The 16,981-nt window shown below is 59.4% G+C and overlaps 2 protein-coding genes across 2 annotated transcripts in view; both read left to right on the top strand.

Annotated features, from left to right (window-relative positions):
- MSRB2 (methionine sulfoxide reductase B2) overlaps positions 1–15,900 on the top strand; it is a 52,412-nt gene extending 36,512 nt beyond the window's left edge. The window contains exon 6 of the mRNA XM_048295227.1: positions 14,724–15,900. Coding sequence (XP_048151184.1) covers positions 14,724–14,741 — 18 coding nt within the window. The 3' untranslated portion in view covers positions 14,742–15,900. The remainder of the gene's footprint in view (positions 1–14,723) is intronic.
- PTF1A (pancreas associated transcription factor 1a) lies at positions 4,044–5,378 on the top strand. Its single transcript, XM_048295217.1, has 2 exons — positions 4,044–4,731; positions 4,847–5,378. Exons 1-2 carry the CDS (start codon positions 4,107–4,109, stop codon positions 5,047–5,049), a joined length of 828 nt encoding a protein of 275 aa, XP_048151174.1. The 5' UTR covers positions 4,044–4,106; the 3' UTR covers positions 5,050–5,378.
- Positions 15,901–16,981: the final 1,081 nt, after the last annotated feature.

The following is a 16,981-nucleotide window of genomic DNA, read 5'->3' as shown; positions in this document are numbered from 1 at the left end:
CCATCTCTGGACCTCTGGTGAGTCCTGGTCCCCGTGGAGGTGGCTGCCAGCTAGACCTGTCGTGTGGTCATTGACTCTGAAGGAAGGGCGATGCCCTTCCCCCCCCCCTTCTCCTCTCCCCTTAACACTTGTTTCTGCCCTCAGTGGATTGAAATAACGACGTGTCAAGTGCTGTTCATACATTTTCATTGCTGGAGAGTGGTGCAGGGAGGTGTCCTTCCCGAGAACAAAAGGGGGCCAGGTGACGCATCCGTGTTGGACAAATATTGAAAAAAGGGAATTTGCGACACAGGCGGTGGTGGCCCAAGTGTGATGCCGCGGCCCAGGCTCTGCTTGTACAGGTTCCTGGTTTTTGTAGATTTTCTTTCGTAATATCTTAGGCAACCCAAGAGGAACCTTCCTGCACCTCAGGCCGTTCCTTCGGGGACGGTCGGTATTCATTTCCCAAAGGCAGATGTACAAAACTGGAATCGTTCATCTTTAAAGCCATCACTGCCGCAGGGACGAGGGCTGAGTTGGGCACAGCGAGGGAATCGCTTCTGCCGGGCGTCGCATCGAGCGCTGAGGAGCTGGGGAGAGATATTTCGTTTCCTGCGCACCCCAGCGCACAGGTAGAGCGCCAGCCGTGCCCGTCGTGGGGTTCTCCCTGCATCGCTTTCCTCCCTGGGACATTGCTCCCAAATTTTCCAACGATCTGCTAGGTCTGACCGGTTTCAATACAAGCTCCGAGTCTCCAACAGTCTGGAAACAGTGGGTTCTCACAATATCCCTCCGCTTCCCTTTGCAACTCTCTTCCTTCGCCATCGGTCCTGACGGAGCTGCCTCTCAGGGACAGACAGACCGCACAGACGGACTTCCCAGACTGCCTGCCTGAGTTCTGTGGCCTAGTGGTGTCGTGCCACCTCCACAGTGTGACATTGGCATCCTAATGCTGCAGGGCTCACCCCGGCTGCGCAGTGTTAACCGTGCGCCAGAGCTGAGCAGGCTCCGGCAGCCCTGGGAAAGGGGGAAAGACTGGCATGGTAAATGAACTGAGCTCCCCCGTCTCTCCGGGCATATGCTGTGCTTGGATCAATAGGACAGATCCTCTTCTCTTCTTTCTTACTCCCGAAGGCCTTGTTCAGGCTGTCGGGAAGATGCTTCACCACCGTGTTAACGAGAGGTGCCCTGGCGCCTTGTCACGCTCTCGAGGACAGGGACACACCGTGGTCAAAATGCTGTTCTGGGAGAAGGCTGGTGGCAGAGGTTTTGAGGGAAAGAGCCTATTTGGGGGTGTTACTCCCCCTCAGGATCTGGCTGCACTTAGCCTGTCTGACCTGGGGGAAAGGTTGCAAAGTGGGCTATGAGTGCGTGTATGTGAGTCTGTGTGTCTCGACCGGGGGCAGTGGTGTCAGGTCGACATGGTTTGCTCATCGGCTTTCAAGTGTCCGGCTCCAGCCAGAATGCACCAGGAATAAGGACTCGCCACCCCACTCCAAGGACTCCTTGGGCATGCAAGGGAGGGAACAGAGCCAGCTCTGTGGCCAGGAAATTCCCCCGAAATCACCTCAGTGTTGCTAGGGTTTAGCTTTTTTCTTTTTCCGTGTGTTTTGCGGTAGGTGTGACGTGGATCCGAGAGGGATGCACGGTATGTATTAGATTTATACTTGTACTTCTGGCTGTGGTGCTCCACCGGTAGCGATCATTCCCTGGCTGCACTCAAGCCCATTTGCTTTTGGAAAAGGAGATACTTCAACTTCAGGCACGGCCCGGCCCGCCCACGCTGCGCGGGGCCAAGGTGAGGAAGGACCAGGCTCACGTTCAGGTGTGTCCCACCAGACAAGAGAGACCGCGAGCTGAGCCCCTGTCCCTCGGGTCTGCACAGGCCTGGAGTCCGGGCTGCTGGCGCTGACACGAAACAGGGGTGCAGCACAGCTGTGGGACTGTGGATGAGCTGGCGGCTCCTGGCGGCCGTGGGGCTGCAGGGGTGGCCGTGGACTCCCCCGGACTACCCGGCCCCTCCACTCCCCACAGCAGCCTCAAGGGCTGGGCACGGCAGGTCCCTGCCGTCCCACCAGCGCATCACGCCCGGCTGCCGTGGGGTCGCAAAGCATTTACCCACCCAGCGGTGAGGAGCGCGAAGGAGGGACAGGGAGGCTCGCAGTGTAAGGGGGCAGCGTGGCCCCCCCGGGACCCCCGGGGCGGGGAAGGGAAAGCACCCCTGTTTTGTGCGGTGCAGAAGCTGTGTTCGCTCCCAGGTGGATCTTTCTGCTCAGCAGGACAGGGCTGCTCGGGAGGAGTGATTCGAGGGCGGGCGATGTCTCTGCCAAGCTACGGCTGAGAACGCCAAGGGGCTTCCTGGCCGCCGTGCTCAGCGCCATTCGGAGCAGTCCCCGCCAGGCGCCGGTGGGCAGCGAGCTGAGCGGGAGCCAGCCGTGTGTCCCGGCCACACGGAAAGCCGGCAGAGCTCTGAGCGGTATGAACACGGTCACCGCTCAGGAGACCGAGGGAATGGATTATTGCCCGCACTCGACGCTTGTGAGACCGCATCTAAGATGCGGGCGGTGTTAGGACAGCCAGTGCAGAAAACAGTCGTGAGGGGCGAAGGGCTGAAGAGGCAGAGGAAGCTGGAGCAGCTACCTGGGGCGGGAAGGCTCCCCTGGAGTGGGGCTGGCTCAGCCTGGGGCAGATGCAGTGTGGGGGGCACCGCGCAGCTCTGCGGGGGTGGGCGTCCAGAAGCCTGGCTCTTGACAGAGGCGCATGGTGAGTGGTTGAGGGACGGGGGGCGTGAGTGGAAACAGGAGTCCGGACACACTCATCCCAGTCTCCTCCGAGGTCCCCGGTCCCGCCCCGCGGGTGGACGTGAACGGGGAAACGCATTGCCCCTCTACGGGGACACTCTCTTAGTTTCCCCTTTGCGGGACGGTGGAAGCAGTCCCCCGGCCACGCGTGGGCGCGTTCCTGGCTTCGCGCAGAGGTCTCCGCCTTCCCTTCTCGTTTTTTCGCGTGGTCCGTCTGCAGGCGGGACTTTCCAAGAAGTGGTTCTTGGCAAAGCTCTTTGTTCCCTCCCGTGACTCACGCGTTTCCCTGCCGTTATCACGGCGATGTCAGCGGCTTTGAAGTCGAGTCATTTATTACCTTCCCGGAGCTGGCCCTGTCTTGCTCTGCTGATAGACCTGGGTACGTTTCCACGCGGAGTTTGATCTCTGCCCGCGCTGGTGGCACACTGGAAAGTCACTTTCGATAAACCTCGACAGACTCTGCCGGACAAACTATTGCAGCGCTAATGACAGAGATAATCCTCTCCTAATCTGGCGGGTAATCCATTTCACTCACAGTGAGAATTTTTAAGGCTTTAATCAGTGAGAGTCAGTTAGGGAATTATTAACAGAGCCTCCTCCGAGCGAGCTCGTCCGGAGAGGGGCAATGGGAGTGGGAAAAGAGAAAACGCAACGGGGCCCGATGAGGTCAAAATCTATGCATGGCCGGGCGCAAGAGCTGAAGTGATGTGTTCTGATGTTGCGATAGAATTGCCTTCAGTTCGAAAAAACCCGCGCCATCGACCCCCGCTATGTCCGCTCCGGCAGTGGCTCTGCTGGCGGCGGGGACTGGCGGTCCCGGCGGAGCGGGAAAAGCGCCGGGGGCAAGACGCGCAGGGGTGGCGCTTCCCGATAGGGAAGGCTGTGTCAAAGCCAAGAGGCGCGTTTCGGCAGCGGCTCCAGAGGCGGCCCGGGGCCCCTCGCCCGGTCGCGGTGCGGGCGGCTGCAGCGGGGCCGGGCGGTGCCGGGCGGGGGCTCCGTCGGGTCCCGCCCCCGGCCGCGCGCGGTGTCCCCGGCGGGCGGCCCGGCCCCCCCGGCGCGCGCTGATTGGCTGGCGGCGGCGGCCGGCGGCACGCGCCCGGGGATGTCGTTATAAGACCCCTCGCGTGCCGGCCCGCCGCGCCAGCGGCTCCGGCCTCCTCCCCGGAGAGCGGCGGCGCGGCCCGGCCTCCCGCCACACCGGGGCGGGCAGGGCGGGGGCGGCGGCCCCGCCACCGCCGGGGCGGCTCGGACAGCGGGCCGGCGACAGCAGCTGCGGGCGCGTCCCGGCGGGGGCTGCCCCCCTGCCCCGTCCGCGCCGGGAGCAGCATGGAGACGGTGCTGCTGGAGCACTTCCCCGGGGGGCTGGACTCCTTCTCCTCGCCCCCCTACTTCGACGAGGAGGACTTCTTCTCCGAGTCGCCCCCGCGGGACGTGCTGACCTCGGACGGGCTGCTGGAGCCGGACGTGGATTTCCTCAGCCGGCAGCTGCAGGAGTACTACCGCGACGGCGGCGACTCCGAGGGCAGCTACCGCTGCCCGGCGCCGCCCGCCGCCTTCCCGCCGTCTCCCGCCTCGCCCGGCTTCGCCTACGAATGCTGCGGGGCGGCGGGCGCGGCGCTGCTGTCCCCCGGGGGGCGGCTCCAGGCGCTGGGCTCGGCCAAGCGGCGGAGGCGGGTGCGCTCCGAGGCGGAGCTGCAGCAGCTCCGTCAGGCGGCCAACGTGCGGGAGCGGCGGCGGATGCAGTCCATCAACGACGCCTTCGAAGGGCTGCGCTCGCACATCCCCACTCTGCCCTACGAGAAGCGCCTCTCCAAGGTGGACACGCTGCGCCTGGCCATCGGCTACATCAACTTCCTCAGCGAACTGGTGCAGTCCGACCTGCCGCTGCGCAGCGCCAGCAGCGAGAGCCCCAGCCAGCCCAAGAAAATCATCATCTGCCACCGCGGCACAAGTAAGTGGCTGGCCGGCACGGCCCCGTACGTCCCGGCGCGGCCCGGCACCGCGCTCCGCAGGAATGCCAGCCCCAGCAATAACCCCCTGCCTTCCTTTTCCCCCCTGCCCTCCAGGATCTCCCTCCCCGAGCGACCCCGATTACGGACTCCCCCCTCTGGCCGGTCACTCGCTGTCGTGGACTGATGAAAAGCAGCTCAAGGAACAAAACATCATCCGGACAGCCAAAGTGTGGACCCCCGAGGACCCGCGGAAGGTGAACAACAAACCCTCCGTTAACGACATAGAGAATGAGCCCCCCTTCGACTACGTGGCGTGAGGCGCCGCGCGGGTGGTCCCCGCCCCCGCCCGCTCTGTACATGCTGTATGTAGAGACCTATATTGTAAATGTAATTTAAGATTCAGACTCTAAGGGCAATCAGCTTTATTTATCTATTTATTACGGCGTAGTGATAATGAGGTAGAATCGTCTGGTTTGAATATATAATTTATATAATTTATCTTGATTTTTAAAGATATGCAATAGTTTTATTCCACCAGCACCTTTTTTTTTTCTTTTTTCTTTCTTTCTTTTTTTTTTTTTTTTTTTTAATGGGGGAAATATGACAGAACCTGTGAAAATAATTTATTGCCTTGTATTTGTTAATAATAAACCCGAATTGTACCTTGCGGAGCAGTGTATTTGTGGGAAGAGGCTGCCGAGAGCCTCACCGCATCCCGAGGAAGCCTTGCAATGAACGCCTGGACCGGTCTCCAGGAGGGGTGGGCCCCGAGACCCAGTGGCATGCTCGGCCCAGATGCTGGCCCCACTCTACCCCGTCGCCGGCTCGGGCTGCTTGCTCTTATAGCGTCGCGGGGACGGGGACGGGCGGGACGCCTTCTCTCCACCCCTTTTGACGTCCGCTCCTGAAGTGCTTCCAACTGATGTCTTTGTCTATCTCTAGAAGGTCCCCCTCCTTTCAGTGTCTCTGCACTGCTTGTGGTTTCCAGCTGGACGATCCGAGCCCCCAAACACAAACCTTGCGAGGGTGTGTGTCCCCCGCCTGGTACCCCCGGCCCTGACGCCATGAGAGTGGGCGCGCTATCTGGAGCCGCATAAAGCTGTTCCCTAAAGTTGCCGGGGAGGGAAGGACGAGGCTGGGGGCCGAGCAAGCTTGGGGTTCTGACGGCTGCCCCTAGTCTTTCGCGGTTCTCCCACCGGCCGCGCCTGGGAAACAGCCCCCGCAGTCCTCGCCCTGGGGAGGGGGCAGGGGGATGGCAAAGCCATCGTGCAACTGGTGGTAGAATCGCTCTGGTAGCCCCAGCTCAGCGTGCCCGGCTGCGGAAGGGACGGCTGGGCTGCACCTGCCCGGGGGCGAGGGGTGGGGGCGGCAGTGGCCGGTCGGGCCGGGGGCTGCAAGTGCTCCCGGCGGGGGCGGGGTGGCCCCCCGGGGCTGGGGCGGGGGGCTCGGCCCGACGCTGCAGGTGCTGATTTTCCCGTGGCACCCGCGGCTCAGCCCCGACGGCTCAGCCCCCGGCAGAGTCCCAGATGCCCAGCCCGGCCCGCGGCCGGAGCAGAGCTGTTCCCGCGCGGAGCCCAGGCGGATGGGAACGGCCCGGGTGAGCCAAGGTGTAATTATAACTCATCATATACTGTACACCTCTCCCTCTCCTTCTTTTTTTTTTTTTTTTTTTCCCAAATCTGCTGCAAAGTAGGAGCAATATGTTGCGTGCATGCTAATTGCATTAACCTAGTTAAACACATTTAGTTCCCTAGCGCGGATGGCATGGATCTATTCCAATAGCAATTAGAGGAGCTACTTACACACAAACACGCCGAGACTGGGCCGGGGCGGGGGTTGAGTGGGGGCATCATTGCTTATTTATTTGCTCACTTTTCGTGCGATTCCGGGCTGCGGCGGGGCTGACCGGCCGCAAGCCTTGCCGCGTCCGGCGGGAGGCGGGCGGCACCGGTGTCATTGAACTTAAACGGGGCTCTTTGAGAGAGAAAATGAGCCGACCTATAATTCGATCTTGTCCTGTATTAGGACCTCATTAAACACAGAAAGTCGCTTTTTCACAAATGCTTCCATCAGGCATGTAATCTCATTACACTCATTAGAAAGTCAAATGTTAGTCGGACTTCAGCTTAATTATAAGTTATGGAAGTGTTGTACCGTTTCCTTCTGTGTATAGCCTCGTTCGTCTCAATTGGCTTTGGTGATGCGATCCCCCACAATTAAAACACTACAATCATTGTTATGTGGCACCTTTTCTTTGGCGTGCCACTTTTTGTGATTCAATGCTTCAACACATCCTTTAGTATGGTGCAGATGAAGCGGAAGAGCCGGCCTTCGCATGTAAAGCACCAGGGTCTCTATCTTGTCATTCTCCCGTCTTGACTTGGCAAGTCCCTTTAAACGCAATCTTCAAAGAGACTGACAGCTCCTTTTGACTGACTCATCATCCATTCACCCCAGCGTCGCGCTCCTGCAACAAAATCCGCCGCACAGGGCAGGAGGGAACCGCCTGTGCAGGTCCCCCGGCCCAGAGGGACCCGGAGGGACCCGGCGGCTCCCGCAACGCCGGCTCGCAGCTTTTGCGGCAGCTTTGGGGGGTTTGCTGGTGGGGAACAAGGTTCGGAGCGGTACGGACCAGCGTGGAGAAGGCGTGACCGACAGCCACGCAACCCCAGCACCCAGCCGCCTGTCCCCTCCTCCCCGCGGCCGTGAGCTGCACCTTCTAGCGCTGCCCCCCGAGGCCCCGTGGGCAGTGGCTCCCCGCCTCCCTGCCCCGCTCCCAGAGCCCCGCTCCCCGCCCGAAACCCCGCGCCGGCTCCCGTGGGGCCGCCCCTCCGCGCCCGCACTGCCCCGACGGCACCCCGGAGGGGCGGGGGAGGCCCTCCCGGGCGCCGGGACTGTCCCGCCTCCCTCCGCCGCTCCCCCCAGCCCCGCATCCCCGCGGGAGCTGCAAAGCAGGGTAGGAGAGAACAAAAGGGGGCGGGGGGGGGGGGGGGTGGAATCCTCAGTCCTGCTTGGGGTAGGAGGGAGTGTTAGAGGCACTTGCAGGCAGTTTGCTTCCCGCAGTCTCACAGGAGGGAGGTGCGGACTCTAGGTATGCGGGCTGATGCTGTGCTTCTGGAAGCAGGATCGCTCGTGATGCCCCAGGTGTAAAGACAACTTAATTACCGAAATGGGCAATCCTCCATAAAAAACAAAACCAAACCAAAACAAAAACCCTAACCCCCAAACCCCAACAACAAAAAAGTTCCCCAACCCAAAAAAACCAAAACAACAACAAAAACCAAAAACAACAAGCCCCCCACCCAAAGGACGGGAAGCATCAGACCGCTCGCCTGCACAGACAGCAAGGGGATAGGAAGGCGTGCGTGACTTCTCGGCAGAGCTGTGCGCAGGCAGGGGCTGCCGTGGGCACTGTGAACCCGTCCCGCCGCGGTTCCCAGGGCCTCTCATCTGCCGGCAGTCGGGTGAGCGCACTGCGAGGCGCGGGGCGTGAAGCCTCCCAAGCCCGGGATCTCATCCCTCTTTCATTCACGCATCTCTCGCTGGCACCGAGTACCAGCTGCGAGGTCGAACAAACACCAGTTGAGTGTCCCCTGGTAAACCTCCCGCTTTCCAAAGCATCCCGCAGCCGGTGGGAATGGTCCTAAATAACTCCACAACAAACCGTGCTGCCGAGACCTGGAAGCGTGGGCGGGAGGCGATTCCCACGACGGGGCCGGGGTCTGGCCAACAGGTGCTCGGGTTTGGCGGAGGGCGCCGGGGGAGCCCGGGGAGGCAGAGCCTCCGCTGCCAGAAAGCAGCCTGCTCCGGCGCCTCCGGCTTTACATGGCGTGGAAGCCACAAACAATCGCAATGATATCTTTATTGCTAGGTTCATGTCCTGGGCTATAACATATCAATCCCTGTCGTGGTTCTCTCGGATGCACCTGGTATTTCAAACTTGTTCTTTTTGTGCTTCTGGGTCCTGGACTGCAGCTGCCTAAAGCGAGCAAAGAGAGAGGCCCTTACAATGTGTCCAAGACGTGTTGGCATGGTTTGCTTGTCTTTAATGTACCATTAACTATTGTCTTTACACAATATGGGAACTGTAAAGCATGACATGTGTTATAATAAAACACATTTTCAACGATACACTTGGACTCGGCGCTGGGATGCAAGCAAACAAACAGGCCCAAATCTTGTTTTGTCTCCCTCGCTAAGCCTACTGGCAATTAAACTTAAGACCACTGCTTTCCCCTGATCAGCCAATTAAATTTTATGTCTCCTAATTTTTCACATAGAAAAAAAGTCTCGGTGCCGGCCCCTAAAGACATTGATTTTCTTGCTATCACCTGGCGCTCAGACCTTAGTTCCATTTATCAAGAAGGGAAACGTCAGGCGTTACATAAAGTGACTCTGTTACCATAAGGCTCTCACCATCCTGCCCTATTGTTTTCCCTTGTTAATAACTCATTACCAGGATTTAACAAATCAACCATTACATATGTTTTGTGTCTCCATATTTTGATCCGTACGATTAAGCAGATGTTACGATTGAAAATTGAAAAGTCCAAGGCTACTCTCGTCTGAAAGAAAGAGGGCAGCCTCAAACAACGAGCTAACAATGAGATTCAGAAGATCTTCAGAAAAACATTTACGACCAATAAACAGACTCCAACCTGCTCCATTTCAACCATTGTGCGCCTTGGGGGAATAATTAAGTTGAATAGGAAGAGGTCCGCGGGGTTTTCAATGCCAAGCCCACAGGTGCGGGGTGGCACGATGAATGATCCGCCTGATTTTTGCCAGGCTCAAGGGCCCTTCTCCTGGCCGGGCGAGCAGATACGAAATATTGTCATTTCTTTTAATTCACAGCGTTACTCTCAGGGCGAACAAAGGGGCGGGGGATGAATGGCTCCGGCTGCAGGCAAGGCGCGCCCGGCCGCCGCTGGCCTCTCCGGAGACCGCCCGGCGGGGCCGAGCGCGCCGCCGCCGCCGCGCCCGGGGCCGGTCCCGCGAGCTCAGGGGGGTGCCCGTGCCCCCCGCGCCGCCGCGCGCCCCCCGCGCCGCTCCCCCCGCGCGCCCGTCCCGGGCCCCCGCCGCCCCCGCGCCCCGCGCCGCCGCGCGCCTCGCCGCGGGCCGGACCCCGCGCGGGCGCACGTGCGCCCCGCCGCTCCCCGCCGCTCCCCGCGCCGCCGCCGCGGCCGGGAGGGGGCGGGCGGGGCGGCCCTGGGCCGGGGGCGGCTCCCAGCAGCAGCCCCCGGTGCGGACCCGCCGCCGTCGGGGCCCCGGCGAGCGGCAGCGGGCGGCGGCAGCGGGGCTCTCCCGCCCGCCGGCCTGCGTTGCGCATGGAGGTCTCCAAGAGGGGGCCCGTCTGCCGGGCGCCCCCGCGGGCGAGGGCGGCGCCGCCCCTGTGCGGTGGCCGCGCCGGGGGGGGCCCAGGAGGGGGCCCCGCGAGGAGCCGTCGCGTCGCGCCACGGGGCCACGTCTGGCGGCGGCCACGCCGGAAGGAGCGGGGCTCCCCCCGGACGGCCCCTGGGGCGGCGTCGCCGGCTCCGGAGGCAGCGCTCCACTCTCCGTCTGCGGGCGCAATTCCCGACCGGGCGGCCCGGAGCCGGCCCCCAGGGGACCCACGGGAGCGCCCGCCCCCTGCCTGCCCCGGTCCCCGCGTCCCCAGCCTCCGCCTGCCGCCCCGGATGGGCGCGGACCCCCGTTTTCCCCGTGCACCTGCTCTGCGCAACCTGGAACGCCGAGCGGCTTGGAGAAGGCAGGGGAGGCCCGGTCCCGCCGCGTCAGCCCCGCTGTGGCGCCCCGCAGGACAGCACCGGGGTGCCAAGAGGCTCTTCCCGGCCCAGCCCGGCCCCGCCCGGACGGACCACGGCTGCCCCGGGCCCTCTGATCCTCGCCGCCCCGGGATTTCCGGTTGGAACGGCGCGGCCCGAGCCTCCGGGTCCGCCTTCGGAGGGTGCCCGCTCCCCGAGGACTGGCAGCGTGGCGGGGTCGCACGGGGGGGAGCATCCGCCGCCAGCGCCCCGCGCCCCGACGGGGCCTCGAGCCCTCTGCCGCCCCGGGGCGCGGTGAGAGGACCGGGCGGAGGGGACTCCTCGTCGGAGGAGTTCCGCACTGCCCGGGCGGACGAAGGCGGCTTCCCGTACTGGGGAATGTCTCCGCCGAGCGCCCCGACGGCTGCACAGGTCCCCAAGTTCACCGGGGGCCGGGACAGATTCAGAGCGGCCGCTCATCGCCCCAGCCTCCCGCGCTCCGGCCCTGGGCAGAAAGATGTCTCGGGCAAGAGCCACGGCTGGGACCCGGGCAGACGGCTCCCCAGCGGATGGCGGGCAGGGACGCCCCCGGGGCGAGGTGGGCACCCCCGACGGCGCCGACCCCCACTCGGGCGAGACTACGGGGAACTGCCCCTTGCCGCTGAAGCGAGAAGTGGCCCGAGGCTCGTCGGGGCGAGTGGGGAGAGCCCCTGTGGTCTCAACTCGGCTCGGAGAGCCTCTCTGATGCCTGATCGCCGCCGGTGGGCTCGGAAGGGTAGAGTTTTGGGAAAAGGGGGAGAACACGGTGCCTTCGGGACGTGTCTGGACCGATCGTGCCCTCCGGCGTGGGGAGCACGGAATCGGGGATGCGCGAAGCACTGTGGCCCCCCCCTCGGCGGAGCGCAGCCCGCGACACTGACCTTCCCGCGGGGGCGACCGGGACGCGCCTTTCACGGAATTAGCCGCACAGACGTCTCGCTATAACTTTTGTTCCCCGCCACCGCCCGGACACACCGCACCCGCTCCGCCGCCAGGCCGTCCCGTCCCGTCCCCGACGGCTCTCCCCGTGCCCTGCCCCGACAATGCGTGAAATGCATCACTGTCACCGGTCGCGGGTGACAGATGAGGCGAAGGCGCGGACCCCTCGCCAAGGTCAAGTTGAAGATGCCGGTGGCGGTGCGGTCGCCGCCGGTTGAAGCTGAACAAGGCCCTCGCGGGGGCCCTTTCCGACGTTATATTTGCACCTCCCCCGCTTCCCCTTTGCCAGCCCTTTCTCCGGGGATCTGCGGGGCCGAGGCGCGGTCCGAGGGGCTCGGGTGCTGCTCGGTGCTGCGCGAGGGGGGGTGGTGGTGGCGCGGAATGCCGGAGCTCCGGGCCCTGCGGGTCCGGGTCGAGCCCAGCCGGGCCGTGCTGGACTGGGCCGGGGCGCGGAGCCCCGGTAGCCGTCACAAGCGCGGTCACCGCCTTGAAATAAACTGCAAAACGCTTCGGGGTGAGTTTTACCCCGCGTTCAGCAGAAGTTTTCCAAACGGAGTCTGGTTAAACAAACACTTCACCCTGCTCCCGGCTCCCTCTCTCCCTCGCCTTGTGATGATTGATATTTTTTATTCAGCCAACTTTTATTTACCTTGCAAAAATGTTAGGGACAAATGTGATAAATTACAGATATGCAAATTTCTTTGAATGGCGTTGTAAGTGTGTCTCGCTGGAGCTGAATAAGTCCTTGCAAGTCGGTCTGCGCGCACTCAGGACCCCAGGGAGCTGATCAAAGCACCCTTTCTCTTTCATCCCCAGTATTCTCCTCCAAACTATTTCGATACAATATGTTTCCATGATGCACTTAATGTGCTAGGGACACAGAACTCATTACAACCTAGCTAGTTCTGCCGACCCCTTTGTTCAGAGGCATAAAGTTAAAAAAAAAAGGAGGGGTGGAGGGGGGGTAGCGCTGCTAGTTGCCAGCTTTCTGAAATGTTAAAGCATGCGTCATTTTTCACCAGGTCTCGTCTTGATATCCTCAAAAGACAAACTATGAAACCGGCCTCAGCCCTTTCTGGCATTAATTACGCTGCTGTCCAGCCGATCTGTTTTTCCTATTATATGCATTTCTCAGCAGGGATTTTTTTTTTTTTTTTTTTTGCAAGACTAATGCAGCTGCAAGTCGAAGTATGAATACGTTGTATCGGTATAGAAAAAAAAAATAAGTGGAAAGGCTGAAAAAGGTGTCAAAATCAATGCTGATGTTTTTCTTGCTTGCCCCACGTTTGAGACAGTGGCTTTGGAAAAGGGTTTTGAATCGCCCTGTAATGTTAACTGGTTTTGCCTCGAATTATAAGCTTCTTAGAAGGGAACAATCTCAGCCGAGGGCTGCTGAAAGCAGGTTACATGTTTACTGAATGCCGATGCGCCCAACAAATCTTTTTCGCTGGAGAAACGCTTCAAAATATTTGGGGAAATCGCTGGAAATTAGAAGCCCCGAGTTCAGGGCGATCCATTTCAAACCCATGGCGAGGTGGCGGCTGTTTGGGGAAATGACTCCAGCGGGATGACAGTAAGAAATAAACTCTATTTCAGCGGATGGCGCGTTTGTTTACGGGGTTGATTGGTTGACGGAAATGGCTGGCAGCCAGTTCTGGGAAAGATTCCAGACCTGACTCCGATTAACCCTCTCTGGTGAAACTCTGCTGGAAACCAACTCACCAGCAATTGCCATTAATCTACTTACTAATTAAGCCAATTCATTTCTAAAGGAGAAAAATTCCTTTCTTTGGCCAAACTGATGGGAGGAAATTTGAAAGAAGCGCCAAACTGTGTAACTGTAATTCAGCCAAGGACTGCTAAAACAAGGTGTTGATATATAGCTGGAGATTTAAAACAAGTTTCTAGGGCAACAATCCTTTGGAGACGGTGGTATATAGTGCATAGTAGATGAAGCTCGAATAATGGTGGACTGCAGTGTGCAATTGTACGGACATTGGTTGGAACCAGGACTGCTTTTCCCAATTAAGCCGCTCAAGGCTTTTACTCCTAATAATTTATCTGTCCCGTTCTAACGTTTCAGCCTTGGGTGACAGCTACAAAGAGCATGTGTGCCGGACCCAGAGAACATGGTCATAGAATCACAGAAAATACTGTACTGGAAGGGACCCACAAGGGTCATAGAAGTCCAGCTCCTGTCTCTGAACAGGGCAACCCCAAGAATCACACCATGTGCCTGACACCATTGTCCAAACGCTTTTTGAGCTCTGGCAGGCTTGGTGCCGTGACCACTTCCTTGGTTGCGGAACTTGACGTCCAACGTTCGCGTGGCGTTGGCGAGGACACTCCATCTCCCCTCGTCCCAGGGTCCGGATCAGCCCAAGGAGACACAGGGACACCCTCTGCCCTCGCAGTACTCTGCGCCTGCGAGGGCCCGCCAGGGCTTCTCACGGCAACGTGGCGTCACGGCGGTGCCGCTCCGAGGCTCTCAGTGCTACTGAGGTATCACCTTTAGGCGAGCAAAGCTTGGCTCGGTCTGGGCGAGGGAAGAGAAGTGCCGGGGTGACTCGGCCGCTGGCCGCGGCCGCGGTGAGCTGGCTCGGGGGGCGGGGTGCTCTTTTCAGAGCAAGCCGCCAGCCCTTGCGCTGCTGGCAGCGGGGCACCTGCAAGGTGAGGGGGAGAGGTCATGAGGAGGAGCTTCACCCTTCGACTCGGCACCTGCAGGAGAAGGAGCAGCCCCCGGCTCCCTGTCCTGTTTGTCGGCCCTGCCGCCAGCATCCCTGCCCGCCCCCGCCCTCGGGGTCTGGCTCGACCACAGTCAAGGGCACCCGCCGTCCCGGGCAGACCCGGGGCCCCTTCATCCTTCGCTTTTGCCTCTCAAACAGCCGTGTCCCTCCGCTGTTCTCTCTCTTGCACCTTTCTCTGTCCCGCACCTCTCGCACAGCAGCTCCGCCACTGCCCCCCGTGTGGTCCCTTCTGTGCCCCCGGTGACGAGCAGCGCTGACATTCCCAAAGCAGTGCTGAGGGTGTGGGGCCTATGACGGGCACGCAGCGGGGAAGGGAAGGTGCCCAGCCCCAGGCCACGGCGCTCCTCCGGACCCGCGCCGCCGGCACCCCCAGCCGCCGGGCTGGGTGCATTAAGGGCGCAGCCCTCGGGGTGTATGGCGTAAGAGACGACACACTGAAGGAAGGATAGTTTAAAATCAGTGTAACCGATCCTTCCTTTTTCGTTGCTATTGTTGTTGGTTTGTTTTGGTTTTGTTTCTTTTCAGGTGCGGGTAATCGCATGAGGAGCAAATTCGGCGTTCGGCGGAGCAGTCTCCGGACAAGGAGGCGGTGGCCAAAGAGCTCGGCGGGAAGTAGGAGGATGCTGAGCCCTGGACGTGAACAAACCACCCTCCCAGAAAGCAGCAGCTTCGTGTCATTGCACTAAAATGACACGATCTCATGAAATACACGGTACCACCAAGTGATGACAGCAGAACTATGGACGCAAGCTGGAGACGAATGGGGAAACATTTCCTCCAGCAGCTGATGGCAAAACTTAGCAGGTGCTGTAGGTAGTGCGCTATGTCTTCATATCTCAAGCAAACACTCAACTTCTTCATTTAAGTCTCTCTCTGAGATCATAAAAAATAGGATGCAATATCTTAAAAAGACTAATGACATTTCACAGGTAATGCAATTTAGAAAGAAACACTTCCATGTTTTCTTTTCCAACAATGTGCATTTTTGTAAACTGCTATAAATTGCAATTCAAAAGCCCTGATCTCGCCATCCCCAATCATTTTTTATACTGATCAAATGAATGCAGATACTCCCATTTGGGAGGGGCGACATGACATTTCACTTGGCAGTTCTAAACAGGTCACAGACCTTTCACAGACCCTAAGGCAGTGGGAGGGAGCTCTTTACGAAACCGTGTAACCAAATCAAACCAATGGTTACCCCTTTTCAATACCATTGGAATGGTTTGCACAATGCTATTCACATAGCAGCAGAGAAACTGAAAGGATGGTCATCCAATGGAAATTTCTTTTCTTTTGTTTAAACTTGTGGAGCTCAAAAAAAAAAAAAAAAAAAAAAAACCAAAAAAACAAAAAAACCCCACCAAAACCCAAAACCAAACCCCAAAACCCCCCTGGAAAACAATTACTTTTTGTATGACAAAAAGCCAAACACTTCTACGTACAGACGTACGTGTACACCAGGGCCTTCAGCGCGCCTGGATGTTTATACAGATATAGTCACGCATCTGTGTGTGGGGATGTACATTTATTGGAGATGTTGCTTTGTTTGAAGCCATAGGCACAAAGACACAACATGGCTGCCCTGGAGATGACCTATTGCTTTCAAGTTGCTTGAACACATCAGAATTTCTATTGTTGAGGTTGATTAATTGTAACTGATAAGTTACCATGAATAAAGATTGTTTTTCTGTTTAATGTGGTGGGCCTGATTTGGTAAATGCTTCATTCATGTAGCCTTGCAGTGCAGCATATGGGCAAGATTCATTCAGTATCGCAAACATATACAATTTATTATGCCTGTATGGTCACAACCAAAAGGCCTTTCTATTTTAATGACAAAGTTTGAATGAAAAATTCCATTTAAAGAGTCACTAACATTAAGTGCGGCTTCGTAATTTATTCCTGTTGCCGGCTGCCGGGGAATCGAGCCCTTGCAAAAGCGAAGGCGCAGCGGGCAGGGCCGGCTCCGGGGCCAAGCAGCCGCTCCTCGCAGGCCTCGGCCGCCCCACGCGTGTCGAGGCCGCTCCTCGCGTCACGCGCTGCTGATAAACTCATCGCCCCCGGCCTCCAGCGCCTCCTCTCCGGGCAAAACCGCCCACGGGCCCACGAACGCCTCTGCCTGAAGCAGGAGGTGTCAGTGCCCACCCGGCGCTGCCCACGCCGCCGGAGGAGTCTCACGCCGAGGGCTGCGGTGCCCTCCCTGCGCTCGGGTGTCCCGAACCACGGCACGGCACGGGCGGGCGGCCGGAGCTCACCGGGGGCTCTCCGCATCCCCGCGGAGCGCACCCCGGCCCCCGTGGCGGCAGGGAGGGCGGCGGGATGCCCGTGCGTGCTGAGGGTCTCCCGCCGGGTGCCCTCCCCGGCCGTGGGTGCCACCCCGGGGGCGCTTCCACGGCAAGGGCATGGGAGGAACAAAAGGCTCCGTCTCCAGTATTGGCTCACCCAGGGCCTTGTGTTGATACTCAAGTGAAGTTAAGCACCACTGTGGCGCAGGGGATCTTTGCACCCTAACCTTTCTCCTTCCCCGTCTCTTTCTGGCTAATCACTGGTCTAAAAGTTTTCAACATAGGCGACTTTCAGCATTGGCCTCGCGTCTACTTAAAAAGCCCCTGTCGTTTTCTGCATTATCTATTCCCAAGGAAACAGGTCAAAACAACAACACAGCCTCACCCAGCAGGGGAAAAAGATCAAACTTGAAATGGAGATGTGATGAAGACATGTCACATCTAGGAACTTGGGTGTGGTGCAAATCACTACATTTCAGTCTACAGGTAGGGGGT

The sequence above is a fragment of the Corvus hawaiiensis genome, chromosome 1, assembly GCF_020740725.1.
Source record: "Corvus hawaiiensis isolate bCorHaw1 chromosome 1, bCorHaw1.pri.cur, whole genome shotgun sequence".
Classification (NCBI taxonomy): Eukaryota; Metazoa; Chordata; class Aves; order Passeriformes; family Corvidae; genus Corvus; species Corvus hawaiiensis.
The sequence above is the reverse complement of the archived record's forward strand: the minus strand, read 5'-3'. Positions and strand labels throughout refer to the sequence as shown.